We start from the raw sequence: 15,990 nt of genomic DNA, 5'->3' as shown, positions 1-15,990 counted from the left end.
GGGGGCACCGGGGTGGTCCCAGGGATACATGATAGGGGTGTGGGGGCACTAGGGGGGTCCCAGGGGCGCAGGACAGGGGTGTGGGGGCACTGGGGGGGGTCCCGGGGTGCAGGACGGGGCTGTGGGGGCGCTGGGGGGGTCCCAGGGGCGCAGGACGGGGCTGTGGGGGCGCTGGGGGCGTGGGGCCGCCCCCCGAGGCCGGCGGGCCCGGTCCCTCCCGCGGGGCGGGGCGGGCAGAGCGTGCGCCGAGCATGCGGGCGGCGGCGTTGGCCGCGGGGCGGGGGTGGCCATGCTGCTGGCCTCGGCCGTGGTGGTGTGGGAATGGCTGAACGAGCACGGGCGCTGGCGGCCCTACAGCCCCGCCGTCAGCCACCACATCGAGGCGGTGGCCCGCGCCGGGCCGCGGGCGGGCGGCAGCGTGGTGCTGGGCCAGGCCGACAGCCGCCTGGCGCCCTACATCATCGACCTGCAGTCCATGCACCAGTTCCGCCAGGACACCGGTGAGTCGGCCCCGCGCCGAGCCCCCCGCCGCCGGGGCTCCCCCCGGGGGCTCTCGCGGCGCCGCCCGCGCCGGAGCCGCCCGGCCCGCCCGGCCGCCCTTCCCCGGTGCTCCCCGTCCCCCCTGCTGCCCGGGCTCGCCGGCTGCCGGTGTGCGTTGTGCCCCCCGCCTAGGCGGCAGGTGCTCCCCGCGTCCCCCGCCGCCCGCGCGCTCCCGGTCCCGTGCGGGGTCGCGCTCCCCGGCCTCCCCCGTGGGTCCTGTTGCACACCTCTGCCTTTCCCTCTCCCAGCCCGCAGTCCCTTCGCGTGCGGAACCCGTCCCAGGGCCCGGCCCTGCCGTGCTCGGCTCCCTCCGAGCCCGCTCCGCGCCGCCGTGGGCCCCGCAGGCCCGGTGCTCGGGGGCCGAGTCCCGCCTGGGGCTGCCCGGGGTGGGGCGCGGGCCGCGCTCAGGGGGACCGGCCGGGGGGGTCCCCGGTGCGGTGGACGGGGCGGGTTAAGGGTTTGAGGCGAGGGGCACCGCGAGCAGACGTGGGGGTCCCCAGGGTGGCGGGGGCGTGGGGGATTTCCCGAGGTGGTGAATCCTGGGGAGGGTCTGGGGCGAAGGCGCCCACGGGGCTGGCACGGGGATCTGTGCCCCCAGCACCCCTGCGGTGGCCGTGGGAAGGGGAGCAGCCAACGTCCCTGTGGCGGGGGGGGTAGCGGGGTGCACGACACCCGCCTTTGTCCTCCTTCCCTCCCGACCTTGGGGCTGGCGGGGACCCTGCTCTGCCCGGGTGTGGAGACGAGGACCTCTGCGGCGGGGTGGGGGGGGGACACCAGCCTCTGAGGGCCATTGTGGCCCCGGGAGGAGGCCTGAAAGGGGGATTGTTCTGTCTCTGCCTGGGTTGCTGGGGATGTTGGTATTTTGGGTCATTAAACAGCTCTGATTTGGGGGGGTCGCGACCCTGGCAAGCCCTGAATAGCTATTGTCCCTTTTCTTCCCCTGCTGAATGGGAGGCCGTCTGGCCGGGCTGGGCTGGGGGAATGCGCCGCGTTCCCACACCGCCGCCCGGGGACTGCCAGATGCCGCCGCTGCCGCCGTCCCCGCCTCGCGCTGGATTAGGATAAATCCCTGTCCTGCTGCCCTCTGGCCCTGCTCTCAGCCGCTGGCACTGCTGCTTTTTATTCCCTGGGTGCCCCTTTGTGGGATAGGGTGCCCTGGCACTGCTGTAGCGGGGTGCTCGGTGTGCGCCTGTCACTGATGCTAATAAACAGCTTTTTCCTTCTTAGCTCACTTTTTTAGTGGTGCTACGTGGGGACCGCCAGTGGTGGCTGCTCCCAGTGGAGAGGAAGGGATGAAAAGGACTGAAATTCTTGCAGACTTTGCAAGGCACGTGGTGAAAAGCTGAAGAATCAGGCTTATTATTTCTTCTCTTTGAGCTTTCTTGTTCCTCCCGCTGGCAGCAGGGCTGAGCCTTGGGGTTTTGCAGAAGAGCACGGAGGCAGCAGTGCTCACGAGTACATCCCACCTACAATACAAACAGCTCTGGGTGCTAGCAGCATGCTCATCAGGACCGGGCCCTCATGTTGAGCCTGGCCATCAGCCTGCCCTGCTGTGCCGTGAAACATCCCAAAGAAGGCGGCTTTCTCCTCATTGTAGCAGTTTCCAAAATTTGTGTTTGTGCTTTAAATGTGTCCCGGTCGACTGGGAGCAACAGGAAAGGAAATGCCTAGAAAAAAGTAAGGATGCAAGCAACAAAGCCTTCGTGGTTTGTGCTCTCATCCCACTCCTAACACTCGCTGATGGGGGAGCAGGAGCTGGGCACAGGGCCCCTCTTGAACTCCCTTGCTCAGCCTCACAGGTCACAGGCTGGGTTTTCATCGCAGGCCTGTTTGGCAGCTGCAGGCAGTGGGGCTGGTGTGAACCCCACTCCCCTGCATGTGTGGACGCCTGCGTGTGTCGCTGCTGTGGGGCTCAGAGCTGCCCCTTACGTGTTGTGTTCCCCTGTCCTGGTCTGGACCTGAGAGAGAGACAGGGTACTGGTGAGCACTCTGGAAGTCCGGTGCCTACGTGCCTGGGTTCATCAGGTCCCACAGGAGATCCCTGGAGCCGGTTGGAGCGGCCAAACTTGTGGTTCTCTGTTTCTCCATTAGGGCTGAGTGGCTGCACGCCAGCGCTGGGAGTACAACCACTGCTGTAGCCCGATGTGGTGAAATCTGCCGTCCCCTCACCCTGGTCACACTGTGCATACACCCTAGTGCCATGTGTGTGCAGGCCAGGGGCTCCTCAGCCCTTCCGGTATGCCGGTGGCAGGCAGCTTTGCAGGCAGTGGTGAGGGGAAATCAAGGCACCCAGTTGCCTGGCAGGGAGTGCAGAAAGCTGTCCTATCCCTGCACAAGCAGCACCGGCAGAGCAGGTTGAGGTAGTTTTGCAGGTGGGTGCTGACTGAGGCCTGACCGCATCTCTCACCCTCCCTCAGGCACTATCCGCCCTGTCCGGCGCAGCTACTATGACCCATCATCAGCACCAGGCAAGGGAGTTGTATGGGAGTGGGAAAATGACAGCGGGTCGTGGACGCCCTATGACATGGACGTGGGTATCACCATCCAGCGTGCCTACGAGAAGCAGCATCCCTGGGTGGATCTCAGTGCCATCGGCTTCTGTTATGTCATCGACTTTGCCACCATGGGCCAGATCAACCGGCAGACCCAACGCAAGCGCCGTGTCCGCCGCCGCCTTGACATGGTCTACCCGCTGGTCTCAGGCACCTTGCCCAAGTCGCAGTCCTGGCCAGCCAGTCCTGGGACAGCAGCAGCACCGGCACCCCCAGTCCCTGCCTGCGCCTGTCCCCAATGCCTCCTGGTCATGAGCGTCAAAGCCACCATGTCAACTGCTGGCGCTGGCACTGCTACTCTGCAGCCCCGCAAGGCACCCTCGGCACCACCCGCTGCCCCCAAAGCCCCAGTACTGGCCCCAGGGACCAAGGCACCCGACAGTACGGCCACAGCGCGTGGCTCGCTGAAGCCATTGGCAGCCCAAGGGGGCCGGCGGCAGGCAGCCAGCACGCCTGCCTTGAGCTCGGCCAGCTCCACCAGCAGCCCCCCTGGGGCAGGCAGCAGCAAGGCGTCCCGTCCTGGCCTTGGCAGCCTGAACCGGAGCCACCTCCAGCGCCTGGCCATTGCCCAGTCCCGGGTGCTCATTGCCTCTGGGTGAGTCCTGCCGTGTGTGAGCAAGAGGGTGTTTGGAGGGAGAACAGGGGCAACGTGCTTGTTTTTCCCCTCCCCATAGTGCTCCCCACTGCTGGGGTGCTGCCACCCTGAGCCTGGTGGGAGACAGACTGCAGTGGACCCCAGACTCCCCTGGATGGAGGGCTCTGCCAGGCCCCTCGCCTTCCCCATGGCTGCTGGCTGACTGGAGTGGGGGCGAGGTGGCTCCTGAATCGCAATGAGGATGCTGAGGCTGTTCTCTCTTTGGTGGCAGAGGATGGGTGAAGGACTGCAAAAGGCGAAAAGAAAAGCCCTTCAGGCCCCATGAGAAGGGGTTCCTCCAGACCCCCGCCCTCCAAAAACACATTTTTTCGAGGGGATGGTCATTTAAGGAGCCTGTTTTTCCGCTTTGTCTGGCTTTGCTGTCAGCCTTCTGTCACAGCCTGGCCCCTTTCCTCTCCCTCTCCCTCTCCATCCTCCCCCTTCCCTCCACTCCTGACCCTCCGGGAAACTTTCCCATGGAAGAGAGCCTCAAGGGGATGCTGGTGGGGGGGAAGCTGCAGCAGCGTAACCATAGGAGAAAAGAGGAAAAGAAAACAACAGACCGGCCCAGGGAGTGGTGACAAAAAGGGGCCGTGAATGCAGATGCAGACGGGTTTCTAAAGAGGTTTTCTAAAGAGCAGGAGAAAAGGCGGTAGTGAGGGGGGTGGGGGCACATCGCCCCGAGGAGGGGATTCTCTGTTTCCAGCCAGGGCCTGTGCAGTTGCTCAGGCAACTATTGTCTGGCCCTGGGGGCTGTGGGGATGTGGGTGCCTGCTGCTGATCTGAAGTGGTTTCTGCTGGCTCCTTGCAGTGTCCCCACTGTCCCTGTGAAGAACCTTACTGGTTCCAGCCCCGTCAACCCAGCGCTAGCAGGTAAGGATAGGCACCCAGTGCGTGCGGTCCTGACCTCCCCAGGAGGGAGCCAGCCCCAGCAAGGGTGGCTTTTGGGCAACCTCTGGGGTTTGGGGCCACACTGGTTCCTCAGTGTTATTCCAAACCACTTCACCCAGGGATCACGGGGATCCTGATGAGTGCTGCTGGACTGCCTGTCTGCCTGACACGGCCCCCCAAGTTGGTGCTACACCCCCCGCCTGTCAGCAAAAGTGAGATCCAGTCCATCCCTGGCATCTCCCACACCTGCCGGAAGACCACCAAGAAGCAGGCCAAGAAGGGTGAGAGGCATTCTGCTACTTGGCTTCTGTTCCTGTCTCCCTTTCCTTACCTGGTTCTCTGTCCCCATCCCCTCTCACTGCCACCAGCAGTGGGTTTCCCTGGGCTGCCCTCCAACCCCTCTGACTCTTTGCTGTCCTACAGGTAAGACACCAGAGGAGGTACTGAAGAAATACCTGCAGAAGGTGCGGCATCCGCCAGATGAGGTGCGAACAGTGGGGATTGTGTTGGGGTGTCTGCTGGGTGCTTTGTTCTGGGAGGAGGGACCGGGGACTTGAGCAGTGTTCCCATGCTGTGCTGGAGTTTTCCACTACTCCTCATGGTTCTGCTCTGTCCCTCTTCCCTTCCAAAGAGGGGTTTTGCACTGTATGTGTGTTGTGGCCAGCCCGTGCAGTGGCCCAGGGTGATGGCATGGCACCTGGGCAAGAGCAGGGCAGCTCATCAGCCCCATGTCCTCATCAAAGTTCTGGCTACATCCATCTGCCTGACCGTCTCCTCCCCTTCCGTGCAGGATTGCACCATCTGCATGGAGCGCCTCTCTGCACCCTCTGGCTACAAGGGACCCCAGCCAGCCATCAAGCCCGACCTGGTGGGGAAGCTGGTGAAATGCGGCCACGTCTTCCACCTCCACTGCCTGGTGGCCATGTACAACAACGGCAACAAGGTGCCAAACTGCAGCACCGGCGATGCCTGAGCCACTAGCTCATCAAGCTGTGCTCAGCCCTCAGCAAGATGGTGATCCAGTCCTGCTGCTCAGAGGGCTTGTATCTTCCTGCTTTGATGGAGAGTTTAATTTTTATCAGCAGCAATTACTTTGGGACCACTAAATTGGAAACCCAGGCTGTGTGGGTGTGTTTTCACCCACTATACTCAGTTTCACGTAATTGCTCTCCTTCCCAGGGTTAGTGGGGTGATCTTTGATTCCTGCATGTTTGAGCGGAGCTATCTGGTAGTGCCTTTCCAGCTGCAGGTAGGCTTTCCTAAGCCCCTTGTAAATGACCCTTGTGCTCAACATTCCGAGGAAAATGTGTTTCAGATTGCCTGGGGCTTTTTAATAGTTATTATCATTGAAAAAAAAGAAAGATCCCCAAGCCCAAAGCAGAGGTAAGGAAAGTAGTGAGGACCGTAGAAAACTGACAAGGAAGAGAAATGCAGACCTCAGGTTTTTGTTTAGTTGGGTCACTGTAGCAAACTCTCCCAGCCCTCTTTTCTGCTTCCCCAGTGTTTTGGAAGTTATTGTGTTCATGACAAAAACAGTGGTTAGCACTGCTCAGGGACAAAGTGCCTAGCCTGTCTCGGTGCTGTAAGATACCAGATTCTTTATGTTCCTGTTTTTCCTGCTCTCAGGATGGGAGCCTGCAGTGTCCCACTTGCAAAACGATCTATGGGGTGAAGACTGGGACACAGCCCCCCGGGAAGATGGAGTATCACATCATCCCTCACGCACTGCCTGGCCACTCTGACTGCAAAACTATCCGCATCATCTACAACATCCCACCAGGGGTGCAGGTGAGGCCCGGCACTGAGCACAAGGGGGTACATAGGTGGTCCCCAGTGGGGACTGGTGGCCCTCGTCACTGCTGCATCACCCTTGGGTCGTACTTCGGTTTGTTTTTTGACTTAGGGCTCTGGGTTCAACGGTGTCTCGGGTGCTGCCTCTCTGTAAGGATGTTATGGGAAGTCTGGGGTATATCTGCATGAAAGCATTGGTGGCAGGGACAAGGGTGGTGTCCAGGGCCACTGTGCATGAGTGTGGTTGTCCAGCACAGCAACAACCAACAATGTGTCCAGTGAGGTGGGAGGGGTTACGCTGTGCCCACTGCATTTTTCTGAGCTCCCAAAGGCTTTTTTTTCCTCTCTCACTTCACCACTGCAGGGACCGGAGCATCCGAACCCTGGGAAGAGCTTCACTGCCCGTGGCTTTCCCCGGCACTGCTACCTGCCAGACAGTGAGAAGGGCAGAAAGGTGAGGGGCTCACCTGGGCAGCTTGAGCTGACCCAGACATGCTTATGGACATATCAGAAGAAGAGGGAGCAAGCAGCTATTTTGTGCGTGAGGAAAAGCAGCTAGGGCTTACACAGGCAAATCTTGGTGGAGTTTCTCCCCTGTAGTCCATCCCATCATGCTCTGCAGGAGCGCAGCAACATTTCCATGTGCTGGGGAAGCTCTGCAGCCTGCTCCTGCTCTTTTGGTTGGGATAGGACTCCATGCTGGGAATCCAAAGCTCCCTGGGAGGGCTTGGCTCTGGTTTGCCCACATTGCTGCCCTGAGCAGAAGTGGGTGCTTCTCCCTGGCATTTGTCTTATTGCCTGCTCCATCGCTTCCCTGCGCAGGTACTGAAGTTACTGCTGGTAGCCTGGGACCGGCGCTTGATCTTTGCCATTGGGACCTCCAGCACCACAGGCGAGTCAGACACAGTGATCTGGAATGAGATCCACCACAAGACAGAGTTTGGCTCCAACCTCACTGGCCACGGCTACCCTGACATCAACTACCTGGACAATGTCCTGGCCGAGCTTGCGGCCCAGGGCATCACGGAGGAGAGCCTGGTGCAGGAGAAGGACTGAGACTGTGGCAGGAAGGCAAGGGAAGGGGGCGCCTCTGTCTACTTACCCCTGGGATAAAGCTGCTGTTGAAGAAACCTGCCTGGGGGCTTTGCAAGGGGCACCTGGAGCCCACGGCTCTCAGTGGCACCTGCCCAGTAGGAGCATCCTCAGGCTGGCCAGGAATGTGGGAGAAGGTCCTTCTGGCCATCCCCTTCATTCCCGCAGGTAGGGCACCTCCCCCTATGGAGACATGTGTTTCATGCTGGCCTTACTGTCCCCTCTGGCTGGTGCGGTGTCCTATCCCTGCTGTTGCCATGCCAAAGGCACCTGGGGGGTGCCAGGCTCCCTTCCTTCATTTTTCACTGGATGGTCCCAGCCTGGCCCAACGCCCCTGATAACCTGCCTGGGGCTGGGACCTGGCCTGGGGAGGAGGTGGGGGCTGTGGCAGTTCCCCTCGCTCTCCCTTGTCCCAGAGCCGTCTGTTCATTCATTTGTCCTGTCCGGTACCTCCCCACTGGTCTCCTGTGTCCACGGAGGTTAGGGGGCCCTGGTCTGCCCTGACTGGCCCCCCAGCCCTGTGCTCCCTTCTCCCCTTGGCTGTGTCTGAGCTGTGCCCTGCAGGGTCTTGCCTGGACAGCCCCTGTCCTGTGCCGTGGAGGGGCTGGGGGTTGGGAAACATGTCCTGGCCTGTCTTGCACACCTCCCCCTGTTGTGGGTTCTTTGAACTGTTTGTGTGGGGGCATCCCACGTTGAATTTTTATATACCTCTTGTTCTGGGGTTTTGTCATATATATGTATATAGAGGTGGTGGCCCTGGGGGCCAGGAGGACACGATGCTGGGGACTGAGGCTGGTGCTGTCTGGGGACAGGATGGGGGCAGTGTTGCTCCCCTACTATGAGGACCCCATCCCGAAGGTGTCAGCGCCCCACGGTGCGGCTGTGGTCTGTAGGTGTGGGTGTAGATGTGGAGGGGTGTTCCCTGTCTGACTGTGTCTCAGCATTGTTCCCGGGCAGGCAGCTGGCTGGCGTGGGTCAGCATGGTGTGTTTGGGTGCGGGGAGGGAAGTGTGCGCGGGAAGTGGGAAGTGTTGCGTGGAGTCTTTGGGGGAGCTCGCAGGGCCTCTCAGAGCCTCCTCTGCCGGGGTGCTGGGCTGTTCCCTATGGCTTTGGGGGCCCTCTCAGCATTGTGGAGGAGCTGGCTCTGCTCATGCTTCCCGTAGTTGGAGAGCAGAGTGGGGGGCAGCACCCACCACTGCCCAGGCTGCTTCTAGCCCTGCACTGTTGCTCCCAGGGGTACTGGGGCCTTTTGAGCCCCGTTTGGTTGCATTCCCCTCCTGGTTTTCCAGGGGAGGTCGCCTCGTCCCCTGTCCCAGGGGACGGTGGTTCCCGAGGGGGACTTCCTGCTGCGCGTCTTCCTGCTGCGCGTCGTTCTGTTGTTGTCGTTGTTTTAACTCTCCCTGGCCAGGGTGTGCATCGCCACCAGCTGCCGTCCCATGGAGGGGGGTGGGGGTCAATAAAGTGGATGACGGGGACTGCTCGCTGTCCACGCATGGCCTGACCTCTCTGTTGTCTTCTGTCCACCGTCTGTGTGACCAGGTGAGCGAGAGGCACTGGGGAGGGACAGGCAGCCCTCGTCCCCTGGTGCCCCTTCATACCTGTCTGTCCCCAGCCCTCTTTAGCACGGGATGTTATTTTCTACCTCAAGGGAGAAAACGTCTGGGAAAACACCCTTTTTGGGCTTTGCGGCCAGTGGAGCTGCAGCTCCACCGCCCCAACCCCGGGCTTCCCCTCCTGCAGAAAAACCCTGTCTGGAGCTATGCAAAACCCTACTGTGATCTAGGGGAGGAAGGAGGGTTCCCCACCCTCCTTGGGTGCCACCGTGACAGCTCTGAACGTGACAGAGTCTACTCACAACATGACTTTTTTTTCTTTTTTAATACCGTGTTGCCTACGCAATCCGTTGCCGGCAGCAATAAAAATGATCCGTGCCTCTCTGCATGTGCGAGTATATCTATCCCGATAGATATACACAGAGTGTCGACGGGGGTTGCCCTCTGTACGCATCTCCCCTGGGCCCCTCTGCTCCCTTCTTTCTGGTGAGATGAAGGGTCACCAGAGCCGTCTGCTGGCCCTGGGTGCCAGTGGTGGCCAAGGGGGCTCTCTGGGCTCGTGGGGCTGGGTGTCTTTTCACAGGAGTTGGGCCCTGGCATGCATCCTGACACAACTTTTGTACAGGAAGCGAGTCTCCACTGCCAGGGGAAGGCAGGGGCAGGCACAGCTTCCCCTGCCTTTTTGGGGCCAGCCTGGAGGGAAGATGATGGCTACGCTCAGAATTTCCTTCTCCTTGGGCACTCCAGTGTTCCCAGTGGCTTGCTGAAGGACCCTGGGTCCCCTTTTATGGCTTTGGGATGGGCGGGAGAGCTGAGGCACAGCCTGCACTGGTGGAGAAACGCACATTTTTTCTGGTTGGGGTAGAGCTGCAGGGCTGGTTGGAGCCAGGAGATGCGGCCATGGAGGTGCAGGGGCTGGCGGAAGGAGGTGGCGTGTCCTGAAGATGGTCAGCCAGGGAGGTATGTCTGTGGGTCTGTGGAGCCACCCATGTGCTTGAGGCTGGAGCTTGGGGATCCAGCAGAGGGCGAGAGCATGGAGAGGTGAGCCTGAGGCTTCTGCGGGGACAGGGACCCTTGGTTCCAGGGTGCAAGGAGCAAGGGGGCTGGTGTCACTGCACAGCTTTGCCTTAGAAAGAGGGGTGGGCAGGAGCTTTGCCTGGGTATGGAGCACAAGACGTTGCCTGGCAGCTGCAGCAGAGGATGCTCATGCCATCAGCCCCTCTGGCTCTTGCTGGTACTCCTCTCCTACATGTAGCACAGTGCTATTCTTGGGGCTTGCAGCAGCCAGGCTGTCCCCTTCGCCCATCGTGTGGTACCCCCTCAACTTATACCTCCAGCGGGTGTAGCAGACAGTCGCCAGGATGGTGGCCAGCCCCGCCAGGACTGCTGCAGTGACACCAGCCACCTCGCCCCCTGTCAGCCCCCGGCCCCTCACCATCTCTGCCGCATGCTGGATCTCCTCTGGCTGAGCCAGCCGCCAGGCATGGCTCTGCCCGTCCCGAACCCAGGCACTGTCCTCGCTGGTCACCAGCACGGTGTTGATGGCCGGCAGGTTGGTGGGAGGCCTGGTGAAGGGTGGCAGGCGGGCAGGTGGTAGTGAGCCTGCTGTGAAGATGCCAGCCTGGACACAGAATTCCACCTGGCAGCTATCGCTGATGAGCGCCAAGTGCTGGCTGAAGCCTGGGGGGCAGCTCTTAGCATGGGGGTCTCCAGTGGTGCCCTGGTGTCGCCCCGCCAAGGGGTTCCCTGCCTGGCAGCTGAAGAATCCCCCGAAGGGCACTGCATACTGGCCACCTCCCTCATAATCCTGGCTCACGCACACCCTGAGCTCATCAAAAAGCTTCAGTGGGAAGTATGCTGAGGGGCAGGACTGGGCACCAGTGATGGGGTTGGTGCTGTGGGTGCTAAACAGCCCCCCAAAGAGGTATCCCGAGCCTGGGGCCAGTGGCCCACTCGCAGCGCACCAGTAGGCGCTGAATTGCACCCTAGAAAGCCAGAAGACATCCCGGCACTCACGGTGGCAGAAGATGCCCAGGATGCATTTGTCATGGCACTCCAGGTGGCTGTGGCCTTCCTCCCGCTCCTGCGTCCCCAGCAGCACTGGAGTATAGTTGGTGGGGCAGGAGAAAGCCCCAGTGAGGGGGTTCCTCTGCTCCAGCGCCCGGCACAGCACGCTGCTATCAGGCCCAGCAAGACTGACACACTCCTGGAAGACTCCCCCGAAGGTGAAATTGGTCATGGCACCCTCACAGGAGCCATCATCAGCATTGGCGTGGAAGTTGAAGTTGGGTGAGGTGACATCAGTGCAGCCTGGGTAGGTGTTGAAGGTGTAGTAGCGGCGGATAGCCATCTCCACTCGCTTGGTCAGCTTCTTCACTGTGGGAGTGGGCAGCTCTGGCAGGGTCCTGGGGTTGATGAAGAAGTACAGGGGCAGCCCTGAGCGGTCAAGAGCCACTAGCTGGTTTCTGATCCCCTCCTGCCAAGTCTTGAGGGTGATGCCTGGGTAAAAAGGGGTCCCTCCAATGCTCTCAACCCTGGAGTTGGTGCGGTTCTCCAGATACTGCTTGACAAAGCCAGAGCTGGTGTCCAGGGACTCGCTGGTTTTGACACCGATGATGCTGTGGAAGGCCACACCGGCTGAGGCGGTGACAGCACTGCGTGTGGCCCAGCTGTCCTTCAGGAAGGTTGCCTTGATCTGATCCTCCTGCACCAAGCTGGCTCCGGCGTCCACGGAGGTAATGGTGTGGGTGCCATAGTTAAGCACCAGCACCTCGGCCAGAAAATCAGCCATCCGTGTCTGGTTGTTCTCCAAGTGGCTGGCGATCGTCAGCAGCTGCCTCTTGAAGCCCTTGTCCAGCACTGCCCCGGGGTCAATCTTGGCGGTGTAAACCAGGTTCCTAACCTGCACTCGGGTAGTGACGGCACGGTCGTTCACTTGGTGGGTCTTGATCCGTTGGAAGTCGTAGGAGAACTTGCCATTAATGGCAGAGAAGAGGGACAGCTCCAGGTTGATGGAGGTGGAGGTGGTGCTTTGATAATCTTTCCAAGACTCAATGATCTCAGAGTTGATATCCAGGTTGCTCTGCTTGCGAGGAATAGTGAAGATCTCATCCGGGATGATGTAAGATCCATCCTCTGTGGTCTTGCACTGTGAATAGCCCAGGTTGATGACTCTGCCCATATCCAAATTTCTGAGGTTATCCCACCCTCCCCCCGGAAGAACTTCCAGACTTGGAAGCTTCAGGGTCCTCTTGCAGTCTGGAAACCCTGCAGAGGAGGGAAGCTCCTGGGGCTGCTCAAGCCCTCGCACCCAAGCCACCAACATCCAGGTGAGCAGGACCCTCCCCAGCACCCAGCCCATGGCTGGATCGGAGCAGGGCGCTCACCAGACGTCTGAGTGGTGGGGTGGGAGCTGGGGAAATGAGCTGGTTGGGGGTGCAGCTGGTGGGTGGTTCCTCCTTTGGGGGTTGAAGTAACAAAGGGGAAAGGAGAAGTGAGAACTGATGAATGTGAGAAATGACTGAGCAGAGATGACTCCTGCAGGTGGGGAGCAGAAAGCAGAGCTGCCTGGAAATCGTGGCTTCTCTGTCGTGAACGCTCGGGGATGGGGCAGAGCGAAACCTCTCCTTTAGCTCTTTGCTGAGCCCAGGAAATTTCCCTTGACCAGTGACTCCCGTAATGAACCACCCTGCTCCTGAGTGACCCTAGTGGCTCCTTCTGCTGTGTGAGGGACCTGCCCTGAGCCCCACAGTTTGAGGTCCTGCTCACATGGCGGGTGAGCTCTGGCCCTTGTGCTTTGCTGCTGACTCCAAGGTTTTCCTCTGTGGCAGAGGAACAGATGGGAAGTGGGGAAGCGATGTGGTGTGGGGAAAGTGCCATGTTTGCCCCTTCACTCTTGGGTGAGAGGCTTCCCAAGGCCCTGAGGCAGGCAATGCTGTGTTTGGAGGGTCCAAACCCCAGCAAGGGTATCCCCCCCATACCAACATCTATGTTAGGGCCCTCTGTAGCCTCCTCTACCCCACTCCTGTTGTTCCTCTGCAGTGCCTCTAGCTGGGAAAAGCACGTCCTGCTCAGGATGTCTGAGCCGCGTGAAGCTGCTCCCAGTGGCGCTGAGCTGGCTCTGCCCAGGGCTGCTGCTGTGTGGCTGGGCCAATTTCAGTAGCACAGGGCAGCTGCTGCATGTTTTGGGGAATAAACAGTTAAACTAGGTTCTGCTGTGAAAGCTGTGATTCTTTCCCTAGGGACAGGTTCACTTCCCCTATTTTTGCTGGTTAGTTCCTCTTCCCAGGATGGTTCTGGCATGGGACAAGACGGAAGCAAGAGTGGTGATGGGAGGGAGGGGTGGGCTGTGGATACGTGTGTGTGTGCTTTTGCCAGGATAATGCTGGGAGTAGGGAGACGGATGACAGGAACGTTGCCGGGGATGGTTTTGCTGACTCCAGTGTGGGGCCTGGGCCCCAAAGTAGCTGGAAAGCCCTGGTGCAGGGGCTCCTTGCTGGAGACTGCCACACCAGCTTGGAGCCAGCTGCTGGCTGTGAGGTTGCCTCAAATAAAAAAAAATCTAGCCATGGCTTTCACTGCCACCCAACTTTTAAGCTTAAGCACTGGCCTCAGCGGAGAGCTGCGGCTGGTGATGCCCCTGGGATCAGAGAAGCGGGGAAAGCCCAGTGGGGCGGACAGGAGCTGCCTTGTCTCTCCACCATGCAGGAGCGTCTCCCAAATATAAGCCAGAGCTTCTCCATGCTGCATCTGCTGCTGTCAGCAGGATTGTCCTGTGGTGACCAAGATGCAGCACAGCAAAACAAAACCTGTCCACCATGCCCAGGTGGGGGATTAAAGAATAAATTTCCATCTTGACCACCGCATGGAATGAACCGATGCTGAAGTGGAAGAGCAAGTCATGCTCGCTGGCTGGTGGATGCTGGAGGCTGAGCCCTGGGCATTGTCCAGAGGGGGAGGAAGGGGCAGCAATGGAGGACAGCTACCAGCAGAGCTGCAGGTGCTGGAGCAGAAGGCGGAACTGTGTTTGGACCTCCCCCTGAAAACAGCAGAGCAATCAAATACCTGGCACTGGGATGTGCTGCTCATGGCAAGCCGTGGCGCTGCTGCAACCCACACCAGCAGAGCCTGGGATGGATGGAGGCAATGGAAAATCTTGTTGGTGCTGTTCCCAGGCTGCTGGGTGCCAGGACTTACTTCGAGCCACACTGTTCGGTCTGGTGGGAACCCTTGGCTATGTGGGTCCCAACCCCAGGACACACCAGGCTCATGCATCATCATCACGCGGGGCTTCCTGCGGGCTGGGATTCCCTGCAGTGGTGTCCGCCTCGGCCTGCTGTTCGTTCCCAGCACCGGGAAGTTAAGAATAATTTAGCCTGAGAAGGCAGTGCAGTTAAGTGCTGGGGCTGTAAAAGGTGGATGGACTTAGGAAAATGCCCCAGGGCCACTAATAAATGAATCTGTTTGCAGCAAAGTTCCTGTTGGGAGGAATTAGAGGTTGTTCCTCAGTGACTAGAAAACCCGCAGCCTGTGATCACAGAGCAGTGAGCCAAAGTGTGCAGGGATCACCTGGGACTGACAGTAAACCAGAAAGGCACGAGGTATCGTACAGCCACCCAGGCCGGTGTCAGCCAGCAGCTGCCTTGGACTGCTGCTCAGCACCAGAGCACGGACATTGCTTACGATTGCTGAAAAACCGTGTATGTATCGTGGCAATACATAAATACACAAAGAGACGGGTTAGATACGCACCTGTACGTGTAGATATTTTTCTTGGTTAGGCAGAAAGCATTAAGAGGAGAGGATACTTTTACAAGCAGCAACCTCTTTGTTCCCATCAATGTTTTTGTGTCACTGGCTACTACTAATAAAGCTTAACGTAGTGATGTTGAGCTTAACGCAGTCCGGACCCCTGAAGAGAGAGCTGAACTTCCAATGACTACAGCGCTGCTCGAGGCAGCGGAACCTTCCCGGCAGCGAACCGCGCCCGGCCGGAGCCGCTCGGAGATCGGACCCCGACGGCAGAGAGCGCAGGGGCGGGCGCGAAGAGCCAATGCTCCTATTGGCGAAGCCGCGCGTCGCTCAGAGGCGAGAGACCAATCAGCAGCGGCAGAGGGCCAGGAGGCGGGCCCTGCAGTGAGCATTCTATTGGTGAAGGTGCGCGTCGCTCTGAGACAGACAGCCAATGAGCGCCGGAAAAGCGCCCAGGGGCCCGCGCCAAGCGGAACTCTCCTATTGGCGGAGCCTGTGTCGCTCAGAGAGCGGCAGCCAATCAGCGCCGGGAGCCTGCCCGGGGGGCGGGACTGCAGCGAGCGCCCCGGTTGGCCGGGATCCCTGCCCTCGGGATGAATGGGGCGGGGACTCAGTGCCGCCGCGCCGTGGCCGCGGAGCGGTACTGCAGCCCGGGGCTGATGGGGAACGGGACGGCCCACAGGGGCGGGGCGGAGACCAGGGCGGAGAGCAGGGTGGGGCGCGGGGAGGGGAGCGGTGCAGAACGGAGAGGGACAACGTCCCGCGTCCCCCTTTGAAGCCCCCCCGCCCCTGCCCGGGGTGCACGAGTCCCCTCGGCGCTCGGCCCCGCCCGGCTCGCTCAGGCTGCGTTGGGTTCCGCTCGGTGCCGGCAGGCTGCTTTGAAACGGAACCCGCGGGGACAGCGGGCGCCATGCTAAACGGAACGCAGTGGCTCTAAGAGATGCACCGCCATGTTGCATGGCACGCATGTGCAATGAATGCAGATGGGCGGCGCCATGTTGCACGGCACGCATGCGCAGTGACTGCTGATGGACGTCGCCATGTTGCATGACACGCATGCGCAGTGACTGCATACGGGCACCGCCATGTCTTACTGTACGCATGCGCAGTGACTACAGATGGGCGTCGCCATGTTGCATGGCACGCATGCGCAGTGAGCGCAGATGGACGTCGCCATGTTGTACGGC

The 15,990-nt window shown here is 60.3% G+C and overlaps 2 protein-coding genes across 3 annotated transcripts; one reads left to right on the top strand and one right to left on the bottom strand.

Annotated features, from left to right (window-relative positions):
• The first annotated feature begins 221 nt into the window (after positions 1 to 221).
• Positions 222 to 7,823, top strand: DTX4 (deltex E3 ubiquitin ligase 4). 2 transcript variants are annotated; one of them, XM_069857135.1, is made up of 9 exons: positions 222 to 500; positions 2,958 to 3,687; positions 4,538 to 4,599; positions 4,737 to 4,898; positions 5,041 to 5,102; positions 5,408 to 5,560; positions 6,244 to 6,405; positions 6,773 to 6,862; positions 7,231 to 7,823. In XM_069857135.1, exons 1-9 carry the CDS (start codon positions 290 to 292, stop codon positions 7,462 to 7,464), a joined length of 1,866 nt encoding a protein of 621 aa, XP_069713236.1. In that variant the 5' UTR covers positions 222 to 289; the 3' UTR covers positions 7,465 to 7,823. The 2 variants fall into 2 exon arrangements, with proteins under 2 accessions (XP_069713236.1, XP_069713237.1); XM_069857136.1 differs by lacking the exon at positions 222 to 500 and adding an exon at positions 1,658 to 1,867 and having other exon boundaries at positions 7,231 to 7,821.
• Positions 7,824 to 9,689: 1,866 nt separating this feature from the next.
• Positions 9,690 to 12,457, bottom strand: MPEG1 (macrophage expressed 1). Its single transcript, XM_069857134.1, has one exon. It carries the CDS (start codon positions 12,411 to 12,413, stop codon positions 10,257 to 10,259), a length of 2,157 nt encoding a protein of 718 aa, XP_069713235.1. The 5' UTR covers positions 12,414 to 12,457; the 3' UTR covers positions 9,690 to 10,256.
• Positions 12,458 to 15,990: the final 3,533 nt, after the last annotated feature.

Source organism: Phaenicophaeus curvirostris, chromosome 5, assembly GCF_032191515.1.
Source record: "Phaenicophaeus curvirostris isolate KB17595 chromosome 5, BPBGC_Pcur_1.0, whole genome shotgun sequence".
NCBI lineage: Eukaryota > Metazoa > Chordata > Aves > Cuculiformes > Cuculidae > Phaenicophaeus > Phaenicophaeus curvirostris.
This window is presented reverse-complemented; position numbering and strand designations above follow the sequence as displayed.